The following is a 21,274-nucleotide window of genomic DNA, read 5'->3' as shown; positions in this document are numbered from 1 at the left end:
AGCTTTGATAAGCCTGGGTCAGAGCGCCAAGGCCCCCGTCTTCGACCACTGCCCATGGCATCTTGCACCTGACTTGTATGGCCCCTCCTGCAGGTGGTGGATCCACAGGAAGGCGAATGGGACCTTGAGTACACAATTTTGTTCCACCTTATGTACCACATGTGATGCAAATGACAATAAAGAACTTTGAACTTGAACTTAATTATCTGAAGAAAAGACTGCTTTGAGTTTAACTTCATCGCAGTCTCTCATCTTGATTGAGTGTAATTAATGTATCATTTAATTATTCAATAACAGCCCTACTGGCACTGAACAGCATACACAATATTACGCTGTTTCCCAAAGATCCAGCCCCCCGGCACAAACAGAGTATGTGCATTTCGCATTTGTGGAGCATTTCACATTTCTGCATGTGGGAGTGGGGGTGTCCCTGAAAATCTCCACTCTACCTAGATTCAGAAACCTTTGGTTTCAGAATGAGGACTGTTGTCATATAAATGAACGGGTGAATCGCAGTAGAAAAGCTGCGGTTTCACTCAAAAAACACATTGTGTAAACAAGGCCTGAGAATTTGTTGCAGGACCTCAGACTAACGAAGTCTTTTGGATAAAAGTCGAAACGTTTCAACAAAAAATAATCCGTCCATAGGACCTGACTTAACCTCGTCAGATAAACCTCTTAACTTAGAAACATATTCCCCAAAAAAGAAAGCACATTTTTTACAGCAATTGGTTAGTTTGCATTCTTTTACAAACCTGAACTCAGGATAAATCTAAAAAAATTACATCTGTGGCTTACAAGGATGTAAAAATCAGCACTATTACCCACAAGTATTTCTCTTGTCAAGTTTTTAGATTTCTTTAAATTTAGCTTGATGACACTACAGATGGGGCGGCACGGTGGCGCAGTTGGTAGAGCTGTTGCCTCAGCCGGATTGGTCGCCAGATCAAATCCCAGCCGGGAACCTTTTCTCTCCGTGCATGTGTGGGTTTTCTCCAGGTACTCCAGTTTCCTTCCACAGACCAAAAACATGCATGTTATGCTGATTGGTAACTCTAAATTGTCCCTAGGTGTGAGTTAGAGAGTGAATGGTTGTTTGTCTCATTTGTCTCCATGTGTCCCTGTGATGGACTGGAGACCTGTTCAGGGTGTACGCACCTCTCATACAGTGACTGCTGGATATGGGTGCCAGTGACCCCTGTGACTCGAAAAGGAAAAAGCAGGTAAAAGATAATGGATGGATGGATGGGATGGATGGATGACCACACCAGAGGTAAGATGAACGGATCCTTGAGATCAGATGTCAAAGGTCAGAATAAGGTAAATTCTGCACTGAATCTGGAACAGAGTATTCTAATCTTGTGGATGCAACAAATGTGGGAGTTTGCTCACATTTCCATTCAACCAATTTGCATTCTGAATTATTTAAATAGTAAAAATTATTACAAAAATATCATGCCACTTAGTGAAGTATATCACCTGGACCTGTTGGCACCATTTCAAAAGAGACTCCAGGTTTGTTTAAATATGCTGAAACTGTATCCATAGGATCTGCTTGGAATGTTAGTATCACATAATCAATCTTTAATTCATAAGCACTGTGCGATATTACGGAATTATATACAGCTTTACAAAATAACGTTTGTTATTATGTTCTATACCAACAGTGTTTGCATAAACTACGCAGTTTTGTAAAATAAATTGTATTTGAGAGAAATGGAACCCAACAAACAATCTGCCTTTGATCTATTTTGTGTTAGTGTCAGTCATTCAGATAAAAAAAATAATCAGGAATGGGTCTCAACTTGGTGTGGAAGGGCTGTTGTCCCTGGACCCCCATTACAACTGGGCTTGTCTTTCCCTTTCATGAAAAAGGTAAGCAGCTCCCCTTTTCCCTTGACAAAAATGGGCCCTCTTCGGATGAAGCGGAAGCCGTATTCCTTCAGAATGTCATAGCAGTCCTCCACCACCTGAGGGCCAAACAGGACAAAAAATGACCAGGTACAGTATGGATAATTATAATATTAACAAGCCCTTTTGTATTTAATCAATACATTTGTGTTTGTGTGTGGTTTGTTATGATATCCTAATAGAAGCCATTTTTGAGGGTTTATAATTCATTTTAGGTTAATGGTTAAAGTTAGGCAATAGCTAAGTTTACAGTTTGGGTTATAGGAATAGTTTAGATCTTTTGAAGTGGGGTTCTGCAGAAAGAGTATGAACAATTAGGATCTTACCTGTTGTAGATGGCATAAAAACAAGAATTTAATTTGAAGCAAACTGATGAGCTTGCAGCTATTCCAAGTAGGACATAATGATGCATGCCAACATTACTTTAAAAAAATCTTTTCATTTTGGACTCAGCTTAACTGTGTTCTAGAAACAAGTTGGATTTGCTAATTGTTGTGCTCAATGAGTAACTACCATAAGCCAAAAAAAAAAAGAGGTGATAACTATGAATTTCTCTCAATTCTGTCCATTCAGACATTGTAGCAACATACTCATTAACAGTGTTAGGACAGTACTGTGTATGTGACGTGATTATTTTTATTTCTGGTGGTTTGTATCTTAATAAACAGTTTGTTACTGAAGAGATCACAGCTTTTTATGCATGAGTCAGCCATAAATTTTAAGGTTAAGGCTGGTCGGGAAACTTTTTGAGTCCAAACTCTGATACTCATTCTCGTTGATTCTTCCGACTTGGCAGTGGAAAATTACACCTTCTGAGTGCAAACAAAACGCACCAGAATTCCTACAGGAAGTGCTACAGACTGCACCCAAAGGGCTACTTGCGCTTGCAAATAACCATAAAATTACAACAAACAATTGAGTCATTAGAAAGTGATTATGAGAATGATGATGTAAAGCTTTATAAAATTACATTTGCAAGAACTGCAATGTCATTTTTGAGATGAGAGTTGTTCTAAGATGGCACCAAACCTAGACCTGTCACGATAACAAATTTTGCTGGACGATTAATTGTCTCAGAAATTATTGTGATAAACGATAATATTGTTTGAAATTTTACAATAATGAGTAATTATTGTCAAATTTAAGAATAAATATTGGTTAATTTTATTTTGGATGTAGTACCTTTTTTGACCACCGGATGGCAATATAAGACTGAACCGAAGGATGGTGAGGGAGCGAGAAGCGTGTCTCTTTAAGAAAAATGGGAGGGAGGCCCCTTGACGTGACATGGGCTGTCTCTCCGTCCTTTTTTTCCGGTTCTCAAAATGACGGATGCTTGGTGTGGTTTGAGCTCTTTAGAATAGCATTTTTCACACAAAGCTTTTAATTAAATAAAAAAAAATCAGTAAACAAGTTCTCAGCTTCTTTTTGCAGAGAAAAACAACTTTTTACATGAAGTCACGGTTTCAACCGTGAATTTTGGAGCTTTGACAAGACATAGTTTTTTTCCCCCCGAGGTCGGCCTGTTAGCTTAGCTCGTAGCTTAGCTTCTCAGCTTAGCTGCTTTTAATGATCCAAAAACATAGTTTTGGACAGTTAAAATGGATTTTAAAGATAAAGGGAGGGGATCAGTGAAGAGCTGAACAGTTGAGCCTTTTGTCATCCAGTGTCTTCAGTAGAAAGAGAGAGACGAAGAAACAATAAAGTCGATAAATGAAAATGAGGTAGATAATTTTCATTTATCATGATTGATTTATTGTTTATCGCAACAGGCCTAACCAAACCACTTTGGTCCTAGCACTGCTCGAACTAGCTGTTAGCTTATCAGACCGGTCAGAAATAAACTCCATTTCTCCAAACTGAAGTCAGTAAACGAGCTATCCAACAGATAGATGTCATTTGTTCGTAACCTTTGCACAGAATTCTGGTGCAGTGCGCCCATCAAAATTCAAAAGCATTTTTTTATTTTGTACGAGAGGCCCAATTTAGATTTGGCACTAAATGTGCTGAACTGCCCATTTGTCTTAGTCATGAGTAGTCAGCATTAAACACAGGCATGAGCAAAATCACAGCAAGTACCCATTCATGTCCAATCAGTCAGGTCACATATAGTGATGCATTGGACTATTGAAGGATGACCTACTGACCAAACTCTAGTTACTACCTGAATGTTTAATCCCTAAACAGGGCCTGCGTGTGTTACCTGGATGTTCCCCATCACTCCAGTTGATTCCATTCTGCTGGCCACATTCACCGTGTTACCCCAGATGTCATAATGAGGTTTACGAGCTCCAATCACCCCAGCGAGAACGCCTCCTTTATTCAAACCTGATAGAATCAACAAGAAGACATTGACACATGCAAATCCACATACAGAGTGAGGCAAATGCTTCCACACATGCACTTACCGATGCGTAGCATGAAGTTGTTGAAGGACTGTTTGTTGAGGTTGTCCAGCGTCACTTTCATGGCCAAGGCAAAGTCTGCCAGGTCAGAGAGGTGTTGCCAGCGTTCAAGCAGAGTCTGGTCTTCTGGCTGTCAAACAACAGTTTAACGTTGTACATGATGTCATTGATATTTGCACACCAGGCAAGCTAGTAGGTTAACAAAACGATGAGCAATATCTGTTTCAGATATGGTTAATAGATCACACCTCACGGTTGCCAAATCTGTTAGTGTTACTCTCTGGTGTGAGTCCCGAGGCAGCCATGTACGTGCTTCCTATTGTCTTGATTTTAGTGATGCACCGGAACTCGTCTCGGTCTAATAACTAGTGGAAGGACAATGTTACAAAAACATGGGTCATTCAGTAGGATGTCACATCATGAGTGCTGCTGTTAGTTTTCAGTGTGGATTGTACAGCGTCAGAACTTACGGTGTCAAAGTCTGAGATGATCTCATTGAGAATTCTGAGACACTCGATGCCTCCGTTGTTGATGCCCTCTTCCGTGTAGAAATCGGAAAAGTTTGGGATGGAAGCAAACATCACACCTGTTTCATCATAAGACTGGCTGTACAGCTCCTGTAAATGTCAGATAATATGATTACAGCTGATTTTGCTTCTTCCATTTCCACGTCGTCCATACATAATTTTGAAACAAGATGGCACTGATGAGATGCAAAGATCATCCATGGAACTTCAATAAGAGATTATAACACTGAGTCTGTTAAGTTGTATTAATGTATTCTTGTTATGTTCCCCACTCACCATCTAAAAACATTTGCATATTGAAATAACTCAAAGCTTTGGTGCAAGCTCAAATGTACCTCATCTCTTTTCTTAGTGCCCAGGAAGTGTTTGGCCACGTGTTCTGGCAACATATTGGTGACCAGCGCTTCGTTCCAGCGTCTCATCTCAAATACCCTCTCCTTCTGGTCGTGCACCCCAACCTTCCAAAGGAATAGCTTCCTGGACTGACGCTCCAGCTACACGCATGCAAGGTTATTAACATTAAAGTCATAAAATATCAGTACTAATAGATGAAACATCATCATGCATTGACAATGACAGCCATGACTGTTGGACCAACACTGTGTGGTGACAGTAACTCACATGCCGAGCAAAAAAGTAAAACCCAATCATCATGACAATAATCATCATCGTCATGAGATACTTGGATGGCACCATGAATGATCTAGGGACATGCAAGGAAAAATGGCTTTAGAGATGACACACAGGCACAATCCATATATCAAAATGCAACAATAATAAGCAACATCTTGGTATCAATATGGAATCAAACCAGTTTCTTACCTGTAGGAGGCAAACTGTATGTAGTCAAACAGATCGTATATATGCCGCCAGCTGTAGATGTTAACGGCTCCGGTCGCCGTGACGACCAGCACCATGAGGCCTAATTTAATCAGGTGGCTGACCTGCACTAACATGGCAACCGCAATGAGGGACATCACAGCCATGAAGCTGTAATACTTGGGATTTTCTGCACAGTCTCGGTCACCAAGTGACTCCAGCATGTAGCCAAAGGTACTGTTGAAGACTCGGAGTGATGGTGGGACACAACTTAACTGCAACAATGACAAAAAAAATAAGTGAGTAAAACAATAACATTAATACAAATACATCTATTTATTCATTTGGAGAATTCTTATATCCTGCTGTTGCTAATAAAGTAATATAAACTTCACTTTTGAGCAGCACAGAGTTGTTGAGAACAAAGTTTTCCCAAAATATAAGTCATCTAATTTTACTTATTTGGATTAGCAATACAAAAAGACAGCTATATTAGGCCTAAAGGATTGATGACATATTGTTTGCAATGAGGTTTACACGCCATATACTTATTGTAGAACACTAATATAATGTTTTCAGTTCAACCTGAAAGTTCATTACTGGAAAAAAACATCATATTTGTCAATAACATTCAGAAAACCAGTGGAGCTAGCTCAATAGTTTGCTAGCAGGTTGGCAAAGATTAGCCATTTCAGCTTCACGTTTGATAAAAAAAAATACAAATCCACCTGCTAAGTCTAAATGGTTTGTCATATTTAACCTTTATTTATACACCTTGCCACTTTCTTACAATGCTGCCATTGCTAGTTTCACTCAGCCCTCTGTGAATAGCAAGCGGCCATCGGGGTATTAACGATCAGTCGATGGGCGGATGGTCCTCCTTTATCATGTGAACAGCTAGTTCTGACTGTCACCAGCCAACTGGTTGATCCACTATGAGAAGGTGCTTTTTATAAAACTGAGTTTAGTGCAGCTCATCAGACTGAAGAAGTCTTCTGGATAAAAGATGAAACGTTTCAACAATGTTTTATTTATTTATTTTTGTTAATCAGTCCAGAGGACCTGATTTAACTTTGTTAGATTTATTTATACAGAAAGTCTCACTGAGTCACGAGGACTCATTTTCAAGAGGGACCTGTTTGGGAGCAGATGGGTTAGGGGGCTTGCAAATAAGGGGCACAGAGTAGGGCAAATTAGGGTGGAGGCAGGTGTGGCCGTTTCACCTTTCTCACCCACATTTTGATGTTGTCGGTCCAGAGAGTTGAGCCACTGACCTTCCGATCATGGGCCCACCTTCTCTAAGCTCTGTGAAATTATTCTCCAAGGGAGTGACGATGCCATCACTCTCCAATCACTCCCAAATGGTGTTTTACCACTTTGGGGTAAGAGATGGTGTAGCGGTAGGGCAGATGACCTGGAACCAGAAAGTCGCAAATTCAACTTTCCGCCATGCCCATTTGTCATGGTGTCCTTGAGCAAAACACCCAATCCCTAAGTGCTCCCCAGGCAGCCTACATAGTTGCCCACTGCTCCACCTGCAGTGTATCTCATGTGTGATGGGGTAAATGCAGGGAACTAATTTCATCATTGTATAGGAACCTACAATGATGACAACACATAGCACTTCACATCAAAGTTCATGCTCAATAATCCAGGTAAAAAAATCCAACAAAGGTCATCTGGATGTTTTATTTTTTTTTGAGGAGTCAAAAAAGAAACCATCCAGACATGCCTGAATATTTTTGGACATAACAATTTACTTTACTTTACTTTACCCACTCAAAGAGACTGTGTCAGAAAGTTTGTGAAAGTGAAGTAGGAAACGATCATTTCAATTCTAAAGGAATTAATTGTTGTTCTGTGTGTTAGAACAGACTACATACTTTTCATTGTCAGTTTTGTGAAGTTAGTTTATTGCATTTTGTTTTCAGTTTGTTTTCTCCTTTCAGCTGTTCCCTCTTCAGGGGTCGCCACAGTGAGTCATCCTCCTCCATCTCACTCTGTCCTCTGTGTCCTCTGTCCTCACCCCAACTACCTCCATGTCCTCTGTAACTGCATCCATATATCTCCTCTATGGACTTCCTTTTCATATTTTTCCACACAACTTCATTTCCAACATTCTGTCCCTCCTCTGGACATGTCCAAACCATCTCAGTCTGGCCTCTAAAAATGTAAGCTACACTTGTTCAACCTGTACTGTACCTCTGATGATCTCATTCCTAATTTTATCCATCCTTGTCACTCCTAAGGAGAAGCTCAACATCTTCATTTCTTCCACTTCCAGTTCTTTTTGTCCATGCTACTGTCTCCAGACCATACAATATAGCTGGTCTCACCACTGTCTTGTAAAACTTTTCCTTTGACTTTTGCTGACACCTTTTTGTCACAAAACACTCCTGAAATTTTTTCCATGCACTCCATCCTGTCTGGACTCTTTTCTTCACCTCTTTACCACACTCCCTGTTTTCCTGGACCATCTTTTGTGACCTCTGCTCCTTGTAGCCTCACTGTTCCACCAGCCTCCCTCTCATTCACACACATGTACTCTGTCTTACTACAGCTGACATTCATTCCTCTTCTTTCAGGTGCATACCTCCACCTCTCCAGGTTCTCTTCCACCTGTTTCCCATTTTCACCACAGATCACAATGTCATAACTCATTTTTTTGGGACAAAAGTGTTTTATGCCAAATCTTTTTGTAACAAGCTTTCATAACAAGAAGAGAAAATCAGGGCCCCTATTAGCTAATGTATACTGCAAGTGAAGCATTACCTATTCTAACAAAAATAGCATTCCTTGGATTCTACATCCCTCGTTGACTTGCAGGCATTTTAAACAAAGGTCTTGTTAGCACTCACGTGCTGTGTTGTGGATGCGTCTTAGCTATTAGCGTCTCAAATTTTAGCCCGACAACTGTGAAGTAGTTGTAGCTCTTGTATTGTTTGCTAAGGTCGATCAGCTGTGGCAACCTTCTTGAATTATGATGACTCTAGAGGTTTTCAATTTGTAGATGTGCATCCAATGAATATTTTTGAGAAATTCATTATAGTCCATTTACTGGTTTATGAGATATTTTATAAATAGGCACTTGTGCACAGAGACAGGCATCACTCGTCATTCCTCTTTCAACAGTGAGCGGTAAAAACCTGCTTCACAATTTGAAGCACTTTCTGGAACTGTTTATGTCACCTCTACGCCTGTCAGATCAGTGGAAGAAACGTTTACTTGAGCAACCTCTACATGCGCCAGACCACAAAAGCATCAGCGTGTGTGGCAGGTTAGTCCTGGGAGGGTGAGCCAAACGAGCCAGAAGGCAGCAAGGCAGACAACTAATGGACCCCAGTGGGAGCATGCAGTCAGACATGGAAAAGACAGTGATAGTCAGATGAGCAGAAAGTGGAAACACTAACAGAATCACACACACGTAATAGGGTCGACAAAATGATGACGCATGTCAACTAAAGTTACATTAAAATCTCTGACATACTGGCTGCATGCACATAGTGTTGTAATGTAAAACAGGACAGAAAAAACTTCTTCTGTTGATTGACACACAGATGAAGTCTATCCTGTCTCTTACCATGTCAGCTATAACAGCCATGGTTAGGACAAAGATGGCCGCCATGGCCCAGGTGTTTCTTGCCCACCGGGTGCGATCGATCCACATTGAGAAAGAAACCAACCTCTTGGAAAACATCTGCCAAAAAACAACAAGTAATGAGTTTTTTGTTTGTTTTTCTTGTAGAATTTCTTTAAAAAAATCAATAAACTTACTGCAAATAGAAAATTTACTCAGATTATAGTTGGCAAATTTGATTTGTTTAACTCTGAAGATGTCAGTGACAGTTTTGAAGTGGGGTTCTGTGGAAAGGTTATGAACAATTAATATCTTAACTGCTGTAGATAGCTCTTTGACCAAACTCAGTTCAGAGATATCAAGTTTAATTCTGACTGGATTGATAAACTAGTCCTAATGGCACCAAGTCCAAATTAGATCGCTTCATTCTTAAAAAATTGTAAAGCTACCCACAACAGATATTAATTGTTTAGAACTTTTTCCGAATGGCACGGCAGCACAGTTGTTAGAGCTGTCGCCTCAGTGTGAGAAGGTCACAGGTTCATTTCCTGGTCTTTCTGTGTGTAATTTGCATGTTGTTTTCATGCACACGTGGGGTTTCTCCAGGTGCTCCGATTTCCTCCCACAGACTAAAAACATGCATATTAGTTGCAGTGGTAATTCTAAATTGTTCCTTGGTGTGAGAATGCCTTGTTTGTCTCTATGTGTCCCTGTGATAGACCTGTTTCACGTGTCCCATGCTCTTGCACAGTGACTGCTGGAGATGCTGTCCCGTGACCCAGAAAGGAGAAATGAGTAAAAGAAAATGGATGGATGGATGATTTTCCCACAGACTCCCACTTTAAAAGATCTGAACCAGCTCTTGAAGTTCTATGTTAGCGTGTTTTTCTCACCCTGGGGAAGATAGCAGCCAGGGAGCAAACAGTGAGGATTAGCAGCAACACCTGTCCAACTGCAAAAGTCACGTAGTTCACAACCAACCTGGACAAAAACACAAAGGATATAAAAAAAAAATTCACTAAAAGCAAAAATAGCCACATAATTTAACATAAAACTGATACAAAACTGTATAACTGCCTCTGGTTTTCCTATCGGCTGAACATAAAAACAAAACAACAGGCAGGCCTATCACGATAACAAATTTTGCTGTGCGATTAATTGTCTCAGAACTTATTGCGATAAATGATAATATTGTTAGAAATTTGACAATAATTAGTAATGTAAAATTTAAGCAGAAATGTTTAATTTGTTTTGTGTGTAGTACCTTTTTTGACCACTGGATGGCAGTAAAAGACTGTTTGAAACGAAGGATTTGATAGTGAGGGAGCGAACAGCATGTGTCTTTATGAAAAATGGGAGGGAGGCCCCTTGACGTGACATGGGCCGTCTCTCTTCGGTTCTCAAAATGGCGGACATTTGGTGTGGTTTGAGCTTTTTAGCATAGCATTTTTCACACAAAGCCTTTAATAAAAATCAGTAAACAAGTTCTCAGCTTCTTTTTGCAGAGAAAAACAACTTTTTACACAAAGGCACGGGTTTCAACCATGAATTTTGGCGCTTCGACAAGACGGAGGTTTTTTTCTGAGGTCAACTTGTTAGCTTACCTCGTAGCTTAGCTTCTCAGCTTAGCTGCTTTTAACCATCCAAAAACATGATTTTGGATGGTTAAAATGGATTTTAATAAGAAAAAGAAAGGAGGGGCCAGTGAAGAGCCCCAGAGTTGAGCCTTTTGTAATCCAGTGTCTTCAGAAAGAGAGAGACACAAAGAAACGATAAGCCCGATAAATGAAAACGAGGTCGATAATTTAAATTTATCATGCGATTAATTGATTTATTGTTTATCGCAACAGGCCTAACAACAGGATTAAATGATAACTCACAGTGGGTCTATGAACACCTCCATGGCAGTGATGAAGAAGAGCACGATGATGCAGCAGCTGAAGGCAGCGCCGCTTCGTTTCTCCTTTTCTGAAGAGTAGTGGTCTTCCAACTTTCCATCCACAAATCGCAGAGAAATGGGACTGATTTCTTGGTCCTTCTTTCTGTTTAAAAAGCAACAATCAATGAAACGAGAAGAAAAGCCAGGGACTGGAATACCACTGAGAGGGAAGGTTTATATAAATTTCCATGTTTTAGGATACATTAGTTGTCATTTGTACATGTATTAATGGAATTTAATCTTAAAACTCATCTGGTTTTGGCTCTCCCTCTTAATTTTTAAACTTTCTTACATTTTTTGGGATTCTCTGTCCAGAAGCTCCTGCTCCAGTCGTTTGTTGATCGTTTGTTCTTCAGTCATCTTATTTCTCTAAAAGATCAAAAAATGAAAAAAATTAAAAAGCCGAAACTCAGAGAACAGCCTGCAGGCTAACAACCTGCCATTTAAAGTGTAACAAGCAACACCTCTGTATATGAATAAAATAAAAAAATATTGAAAAATTTTGTAAAACTTGAACAAAAATCATTGCTGAACCTTGATGTTCTTTAAGGGAGATAAATGAACTGAAAAAACATGAGTCCACAAGGAAGTTAAGAGATCAGTAATTTAAATGCATATGATTGCTACGTTCCTATCCCTCATAGGTGTAAAGAAATGGGAAGTAAAGATCAAAAGAAACAAACTTCGTATAGATTAACCTTGATGGTGATGTGGAGCCATGGTTCTGGTGAGAAGTTATTAGGTAACAATTGTCAAGGTTGAGTTCAAGGTACTGTAAAGTTTGTGCAACTAAACTAAAGGTGGCAGCTTCTCTAAAATACTAAAAACAGAAACAAATGACCATATTTGACAGGTAAACCAATGCTTGTACTTTAACAGTCTGTGTCAATATGAAACATTCAAGCATGTTTTCCTGTATCTGTTCATAAGATATCTTCATCAGCCAACAGGCAAGAGGTGGGGTGCAGGCCAGTCTGTCAGGGGGCCAGCACAAAGACAGACCACTCACACAGCTATGTTTACATGTGCAAAATTCTTTGATTGGACTGAAATGTATTCAGATTAAATAATCCGAATGTTTCGTTTACATGCGCACAATCTGTTCACGACGAGCGTTTACAAGCAGCGGGCTTTTATTCAGAATAGAAGTACTGATCACGCGCAGAGTGGTAAACTTTCCTAAAAAAAACACAGAAGAAGAAGTTCTACTTCTGGGATGAACAAACCTGAGCGCCCAAAATGGACCCGCGCCAGGTTTTAATGATGGTGGAGACGTTACTGCACTCCCTGACTGAGCTGCAGGTAATACAGATCATTTTGAACTCTTTCAAAGTTTCTAGTAGAAATGTGTCGCTCACCGACAAGTTTTGCTCCTTGACATATTAGTATCTAGCCAGGTGGAAATACGTAAAGTTGACATAGGTAGCACATGCACAGTCAGGTCAGTTTTCCACAATCGGAATAAAATGATCAGATTAAGTGTTTACATGCACACTGTTTGGATTATGAATCAGCATAAACCACCCCTCTCATTCGGATTACAAATTCATTCGGATCGAGCTGAATCAACAAAGAATAATCTGAATGGGGTGTTTACATGACACATTTTTTATTCTGAATGGCCGTTTAATCCGGTTATTTATGTCCATGTAAACATATTGTCACACCTGAGCTCAGGTTAACATCTCAGATTAACACACCGTGTGTATTTTTGGACTGAGGGAAGAGACCAAAGTACTCAGTGAAAACTAACATAAGTATGGGGAAAACCTACAAATCCCACATAGAAAAACCACTGCTACTTTATTTGGACTAGACACAGCACAAGACAGTGAGAGTGCCCCTCTTCTTCTAGCACTGAGACTTTGACTGCAGGAATGTGACAAGAAGAAGAAGAAGAAAGCTTCAACATACCATCTGTTCATCCACCCATACATTGGTTTCAACTCATTTGTGGCAATGGATAAGTTGAAACAGGTTCCTGGAGGACCTATTGTCCAAAGAACACTCACCACAGTGACACTCCCCAGCTCCTCATGGGGAATTCCATGGTATTCCCACACCAGTGAGGATACATAAGCTCTCAAGCAAGTTTCTCATGGTGTCCTTCTGATGTGACATACTTGAAAAACCTTCAAAGAAAGGTGTTCAAAATAGATGCTTGAACATCCTCAGCTGACTCAGGGACTCTATTCCATCCCCCCGTCAGATGAAGGAGATTCTAACCCTAACTAGGCTGAGCCTATATGGAAGAATCTCATTTCAGCTTGCATCCACGGTCTTGTTCTTTCAGGCACAAACCATATCTGAAGCACATATTCAAGAGCTGTAAATTGAAATCTTTACCATTTGGCTCAGCTTCTTCTTCCAGATTAATGTCCTCATTATTGCAGGTTAGGCCCCAATTTTGATCCTGCCAAAAATCATAAACAAACGTCCAAGACTCTCAAACGCCTCTCCTTAAGACAAAGACTCACCTTCCACCCAGAGGGGGCATTCCATCTTTTTCTGGTTACCATCTACAATTCCATCAAATCTCTATGAATTTTGCAATCTTGTTTAGGGACACACATGACCAGGTGGCGGTGAATTCCTGTCCCTTCACCCTCTCAGAATGCTCCCAGCATGGCAGCTAGCTCTTTCAGGTTGGAAAATCAGTAAACTAAATACTGAAAATGAAACAGCTTTCTTGTGCATCTAAAAATACAAACCAGCCAAACAAATATCAGTTTCAGTAGAATAGAAGTACCTCCTGTTTATAGTTGGACAACCTAGACTGAGCAGAGGCTGAGTTTGCCTCGGGTGATGCGGTGTTGATCAGCTGCTGTGAGTTTTTGTTCTTCAGAGTGCCTGGTATCTGCAAAAACATGCACATTTCTTCAATAAAACAGGAAATACCTTTTGTGTCGTTAACTTTTTACTGTTTTAAATTGTTTTTAAAAACACAAACAACTCACGTCTCCATTGAGTCCATTTGCTTCCTGTTTGGGTGCGAGAACCAGATAAGTTTCGATGCCTTTCTCCAGCAGGTACTCGCACCTCTCTCCACCGTTCCCCGGCTCCAGTTCGAATTCGCCATGCAGGCTGTCCTTGGTGCTCTGGGAAACATGCACCTTCCTATGCAGCACATACAACTTCTTATGAAACCCCAAAATACAAGAATATGATCCTGAAAACACGTTGTTGAGCAGTGACTTCACGCTCCTACCCTGGGATTCCTCCAGACTCCATCTTATTGGCCACAGTGACGTCTGTGGACCAAACATCAAACTGCCAGCGCTTCTGTCCGAGCACTCCTCCGAGCACGGTGCCTGTGTGGACTCCCACTCGCATGTCCACGTTTGTTTTTGTCTTTTCCCGCACGTACCTGGATAAATAAATATCATGTTCTTTGCCTTTATTTAGTTCCTCAGAGTGTGGTAGTTTAATGCTAATTCTATTCCAGCTCAGTTGTCTTTAATTTTTAAGATTTCTCTTACACAACTTTATCTCTTTAGTAGTATTTTCCCCCGGAACCAAATGAACATGGAGTTCCTCAAGGTTCAGTGCTTGGACCAATACTCTTTACCTTGTATATACTTCCATTAGGGAGCATATAAATATTAGTTGTAGCCTTTGCAATCACTATGAAATGTCAGCATCACTCCTTTACGTACTTTAAGTCTAAGTTTCTGTGAGTGGTACATTTTTTATTGACCTTAAAGTCACCACTTACGAGATGGCTTCTACCATGGCGAGGCCCATCCTTATCGAGCAGGCGGCGTGGTCTTCTCTGAAATCAGGTAGACCACAGATGCAGTAGTAGCAGTCTCCAAGAATCTTAATTCTCAGCTGGTGATGTTGCTGTAAAAAAAGAGAAAATGTTCACATTTTATTAAAAAACAGCAGCTTCAAACAGGATGAGGTGCAGTGCTAGTCTGTAAATCAGTAAACTATCGTCTTATTTTGATGTTAATTTTCAACCTTATTTCTCATTTTAAAGCTGATAAAACTGAACACAAATGTGTTTCTATGAGAACAAAGAGAAATAAACCAGTTCGATATAACAGGTATAGCATTGTAGCATAAATAAACTTTCATCAACGTTCGTATGAAAACTGTTCTGCATAAATGCCTAAATTTTTTTTTTGTCTTTGTTCCTCTAACAGTTTTCTTGTGTTCTTTCGATGATTTCCTGTGTTTTACTCTTTTTTTAATGCAGCGTTTAATTTGATTTCTTGGCTTTACTCCAAGCCATCTTTGGATGCCTTGAAGATGTAGTTCACCGCTGGACCACATTAAACACTGGTTTTAAGATTTTTTCCTTGCGTACAGATATTTGTCCAATTTTTTTTTTTTTTTTTTTGACAACAGGATGTACTGTAAAGGAAGAAAAATTGTGGCAAATAATTTTTGGTCAAAGGTTATGGATGTTTTTATTATGGCTGAGAATCTATCTCAGCCCATGAACCGCGTGTTTGTATTAGAGGAAGGGTGCAGCTGGCTCCAAGGACACCTCCTGAGCTCTGTTAATTCAGCTGAACTGATAAGGATATAAAAGCGAGCGTGTAACGCAGCTCCATGCAGATTCTTGTGTGTACTTTTATGTATATTTATGTAACCTGTCCTGAAAATCTGACCTTGCAAGTAAAATCCTGGTTAAAAATCTTCTGCTGTCGAGGGCGCTTCTCATGGGTAAACAACATACACGAGAATATTTATCCAAGTCATTGCTATATTAAAACAGGGGGTGAATTTACTTAATTTGTGAGATTTTATGTGGAAAACATTATGTTTAGGCATATAACACAAAATAAAAAAAAAACACTTTTTGCTGATACTCACAGCTGCCAGTTTGTCAAAACGAGCAAAGAGCTCATTAAGCAGCTTCACGAGCTCTTGGGCGCTACACATCGAGGATAACTGGGTGAAGCCGACGATGTCTGCAAACAGTATACTACAACCAAAACACACAGACTGTGTTAACTGTATCTGCAGGGGGGGCTGTCACAGAGCTAATGTCGTGGTCCTGACCTGACGTTTTCATGGCGGTACATGTACATGGTGTTGAACTGCTGCTGCTGCTGAACATCTTTCTGATTGGCCTGGTCCTTCATGCCCTGCAGCATCTCATCAGCGATATGTTTCGGGAGGATGGACAGTAGCAGTTCCTCCTACACGAGCAGTAAGAGGAGGGTGTCGAGTTCAGTTAGCAGTGGGGAAGGAAACACAACTGTATTCCTGTGTGTTTAATTATACATGCATGTACAATTTGTCGACTGATTGAGTCAGCTTCACTAAAACAAGTTAATCAAATTCACAAGAAAAATCCCAAATATATATATATTAAAAAAAGTTCTGGAAATGCAACATGATCCGTTTATGGCCCCCAAAGCAAAGAGTCCATTATTTTTGCAGGCCCCTGATGGCAGATCCACTGGTGAAAACAAATGTCTCTCTAATCAACCCATTAGTCTGCATCAAAGGTAAACACAGGGTAATTAGGCCGCACCTTTCTACTCTATCTGCTTATTAGTGCAGGTGAGTGTCTGTGTGTGTTTGCCTAAAATAAGAATGTTTAGGCTCTTTTCTTACGTGCCACTGAGATCTTCCATAAAGAAAGGTGTTCGTTCCATGAATTTTTCAGTTTTTAGTTGAAGAAATGCATATTTTGTTATCTTCCTCTCACCTGCTGGGTGCTCTGCTCCTCCAGAGTCAGTTTCACCTGCAGAGACTGACGAGCTTCCAAAAACGCAGTCCGGTACTTCCTGTCTGACATGTAGAACGACATCACTCCTACTATGGCTGCACACAGGTACAGCATCACGTTGGCAAAGAGCTGAAGAGGAGGGGAAATGTTACTGTTTTGAAGAGAAAAAAAAATCTAACTTTTATCTGTAATGATCATTTGAGGAAATTTGATGCATATAAACAGTATCAATAAATGTGTATGACATTTTGCAGTCTCTTTTACTACCCTGTGTTATGTATCAAGTAAAACACAAAAATTGAGATTTAGACAAGGCAGCAATAAGGTGGCCCTGTGGTGCAAAACCCATAAATGACAAATAATAAGCAAGAATGAATGAATAAACCAAACATCCATCCATTCCATCCATCTTCACCCGCTTCTTCCTTTTAGGGTTGCGGGGGTCACTGGTGCCCATGTCCATCAGTCACTGTGCGAGAGATGGGGGACAACACCCTGGACAGATCACAAGCCCATCACAGGGACAAATAAACAACCATTCACTCTCACCTATAGGGACAATTTAGAGTCAGTCTAACATGCATGTTTTTGGTCTGTGGGAGGAAACCAGAGTACCTGGAGAAAACCCACGCATGCACGGAGAGAACATGCAAACTCCACCCAGAAAGGCCCCCGGACCGGGATTTGAACTAGGGCGACCTGCTCGCTGAGAGGCAGCAGCTCTACCAACTGAACCACCGTGCTGCCCCCTTCCAGCTTCAGACCCATAATACCCATGGTAAAAAAAAATAAAAAAATAAAAAAATAATGAGAAAAATATGTCTCAAAACCGAAAAAAGAAAAAACAACAGTTTAAAACTGTTAAAAGTTTTGCTTAGCAAAACAAAAGTTTTTGGCCTTAAAAGAGATAGCTCAGATCTGTTGAAATGGAGTCTGCTGAAAAGATATGAACAATTAATATCTTACCTGTTGTAGATAGTTCTTTGGTTGAGCTCAGATTAGAGAACTCAGGTTTATTTCTGACTGGACTGATGAGCTAACAGCTAGTGCGCATAAGACCAAAGTGTTATTTAGGCATTTTACAACAACTTTAATCTTAAATAAATAAACAAACAAATAACTAAATGTGGTTCATGTAAACACTATTTTACAAATCACCAAGTGTCTGTTTGACAATAGTTATTTTCACAGATGAAAACACAACAGTAGCTAGCTAGCTAACTATAGCATATTTGGTGAGCTGTGCAGTTCCATCAGAAACATGATTTTTGTGGTGAAACAACTGTGTGATATGGAACTGACAGGTGTAAAGGACCATAAAATAGTGTTCACATGAAGTGTTATGAAAATGTCAAGAATGGAGATGTCTTAAGTCAGTAGAAATCTCCTTTTGTGTTAGCCTCGCTCTGACTGTTAGCGCTTCAGTCCGGTTAAAATTAAAACCATTTATCCAAGATGAGGCGTTCAAAGAGCTATCTGTTGTAACTATGAGCCCACAAAACCACACTTAAGAACATCTGAACTATCCTTTTAACATTTAGCATCATTTATTATACCCAATACCATCAATTATATAATAAATATTGTTCATATTATATATTTTGTAATGTAATAATTGTTCCATATTTAATCTATTGCATTGAAGTTTGGGGAAAAGCATGCAAAACAATTACAAATCCTATTTTTATTTTACAAAAAAAAAAAAAAGAATTATTAGTAGGAAGTGCTACAAATATATTATTTCATCAGTTGAAATTATTAAAATTTCATGATTTGGTTGAATATAGTATTTTACATGCATAAAGCTAAAAAATATATTACCCCCAAATACTCAATTAAAATTTGTTAAAATTTTATGAATTTTTGTTTGTTTCTTTTAAATGAAGGAATAAATAAATAAATTTTCTTTACAACTATTCTGTTTGGCTAAATCACTTTGGTCAATTTCAGTATTTTAAACGTGCTAGATTAATACATTTGAAGTCGTAATGGTCCTAATATGCACAGATGAAAATTTAGACTGAGCAGATAACTTTATATTTAGAGCATGACATAAAACTATGTTCAAATAAAAACAACACTGGTCACGTTGTTTTACCTGTCTCACCAGCATGGGCCCCTGCAGATTATCCACAAACCTCTGAGCCACAATCACCCCAAGAACCAGAGTGTGGATCCCACAGGACAGAGCTGCGAGCAGAACGAGGGGCAGCAGATCCAGAGGTAAGGTCAGGAAACTGGAGAAACTAAAGAAAGCCTGCCAGCCCACAGAGTCACTGGCATCTGAGAACCGCTGGAAGTTCAGGCTCAAGTAACACAAAACATGAACTGTAACCATCACCCACAGAATGTAAGGGACCCCTCCTCTGGCCACAGGAGATGCAGGGAGTTTACGGAACCAGCACATCAGGAACAGCACAACATCTGCAGCCAAGCCCACAGCTGCAACCACCACCATGGCCAGTTTGTCCTCGGTGTACACAACCGCGCACATGATGATAACGAAGCTGTTGAAGAGCAATGCGAACGCCACCAACACCAGCAGGTTCTCCTCTCTCTGGCGTCGGAAGTAGTTCTGGTAAAGTTTCTCAAGAGACTCCGGTGTGAAGGTGAGGCGCACGGCCCTGGGCAGGCAGCGGCAGCAGCTGGACCTGAGGACGGCCACTTCACGGTGGCTCCGACCCGGATCACCCGGAGCCTGGCCCGAGGACTCCACAGAGCACTCCACAGACTGCTCCATGTCCATTGTAGGGACCCGGTTCAGAGCCATGTTGTCACTGAAGAGATTCCATTCGGTTCATGAAATAAAAAGGGCACAAGGTGCAAAAATCCAAGAAAAAGACGCGACGTTTCCCATTATACGAGGAAATAATCACATTTCAGTTGTGAAAGTCTCCCAAAAAATGTTTTATTAAAAGAAAATCACTATTTTTCTTTGTTCATTTAAAATCCATTAAGAAAAATTTCTCATCTGCAATTACATTTGGAATATTTCCTGGATGGTTTGCAGTTTCAATCACTAAACATTACCTTTTCCCAGCAAGGTTAATACTTCTCAGCCAATAAAATACCTTTTCATCTATCTGAAGTCCTACTTACTGCCACAGTAAACAGGAGATACACGTCATCATCCATTTAGGCTAACAGATAAACACAAAATGATAAAAAAAAAGACATAAAAGCCCAAACAAAAACCGGCATTACTTTAGATTAAAGCAAGATCAGTAATACAGAATTAATCCTCTGGTGCTCATCCGTCTTCTGGTTTCCTCCCACGCCCAGCCCTCCCTTAAGTAAACAGCAAATCCTCTGTTACTGTTGTTAAGATGAAACCAAAGTAATAGTCATGTCTTGGGAAATGAGGTGATGTGCAAAGGCTGACAAAAAGGAAAAAAAAGGCGGTCTTGCTGCAGCTGTATATTAAAAGTAAGAACAATCAACAAAACATAACAAACAACAGTTTTTAATAAAACGTTCAGCACCTTGCATAAAAATAAAATCTCAGAGTGCACCAGTATTCATAGTTTCTCTTCCAGTTTTCATTAACTCTGGTGGTCAAAATATTACGTTTATGACAAGTTTTACAGGAAAACAATTTGAACAGAAAACACCCGTCAGGAGACACGCAACATTAAACTCAGTCATCAACCAGTCTGTGTTGGTGCTGATTTTCCGATAACACCACCCAGAGCGCTTCCAAGAGCCAACACCACAGCCGCCACGACTCCTATGGTCCCCAGTGTCCCTAGAGCCGCCGTGCCCAAGGCTCCAGCTCCAAGCGCCCCCGCTCCAATAGGTGCTGCTGCTGCGGTGACCGTCTCCATGCCGATGTCTTTAATTAGCCCTGACCCCGTGAGAAGGCCCCTTTGCAGATTCACCTGTGTGTGGAAAGGGCTCTTAGGTGCGCCCAGAACAAACGCCCCCACTGCAACCGCCGTTACCGTTATAAGCTCTGATGTTGTAAGCACAGTTGCTTTCAGAGCTACACCCTTGAGGGCTATGAGCACACCGACAACGACTGAACCTACTAGTGCTAAAGCCGAATTTCTGGATCCAAATCCCTGTTTGGCTGCAACGCTTGCAGCACCAAGTGACACCCCCGCAGCTGTAGCCAGCCCTAATGCTGCTCCTGTGCAGCTCCTGGCTCCAAGAGAGGAGCTGTGGTGCAGAAGGGCTCTCAGAGTCACTGATGTTATTATAGCAGCTCCCACTGCAACCTTCCCAGCCATCTCTGGCCCCAGTCCCACCATGGCCACTGTTCCAAGTCCAGCTCCCAGCAGACCCGCAGACACCAACGCCACCCAAAGGACTGACTGCAGCATTAAACCCACCTCTGCTTCAGACCCATCTCCTACTGCACCTGCCCATAAACCAAGAACAAAACCAAGAATCCCCACTACAACGGAG

At 40.5% G+C, this 21,274-nt stretch overlaps 1 protein-coding gene across 1 annotated transcript; it reads right to left on the bottom strand.

Moving 5' to 3' along the window:
- Window positions 1-1,787: 1,787 nt before the first annotated feature.
- Window positions 1,788-19,637, bottom strand: LOC119418144 (adenylate cyclase type 3-like). Its single transcript, XM_037685397.1, has 20 exons — window positions 18,966-19,637; window positions 16,847-16,996; window positions 16,192-16,331; window positions 16,003-16,114; window positions 14,894-15,021; window positions 14,387-14,545; window positions 14,136-14,295; window positions 13,928-14,035; window positions 11,471-11,547; window positions 11,120-11,281; window positions 10,133-10,220; window positions 9,243-9,359; window positions 5,666-5,937; window positions 5,465-5,546; window positions 5,179-5,337; window positions 4,787-4,933; window positions 4,565-4,681; window positions 4,320-4,446; window positions 4,115-4,239; window positions 1,788-1,970 (listed from the first exon to the last, which is right to left on the bottom strand). The coding sequence occupies exons 1-20, from the start codon at window positions 19,635-19,637 to the stop codon at window positions 1,788-1,790; spliced, it is 3,285 nt and encodes a 1,094-aa protein (XP_037541325.1).
- Window positions 19,638-21,274: the final 1,637 nt, after the last annotated feature.

This window comes from Nematolebias whitei, chromosome 12 (assembly GCF_014905685.2).
Source record: "Nematolebias whitei isolate Nwh7 chromosome 12, NemWhi1, whole genome shotgun sequence".
Taxonomy (NCBI): Eukaryota; Metazoa; Chordata; class Actinopteri; order Cyprinodontiformes; family Rivulidae; genus Nematolebias; species Nematolebias whitei.
This window is presented reverse-complemented; position numbering and strand designations above follow the sequence as displayed.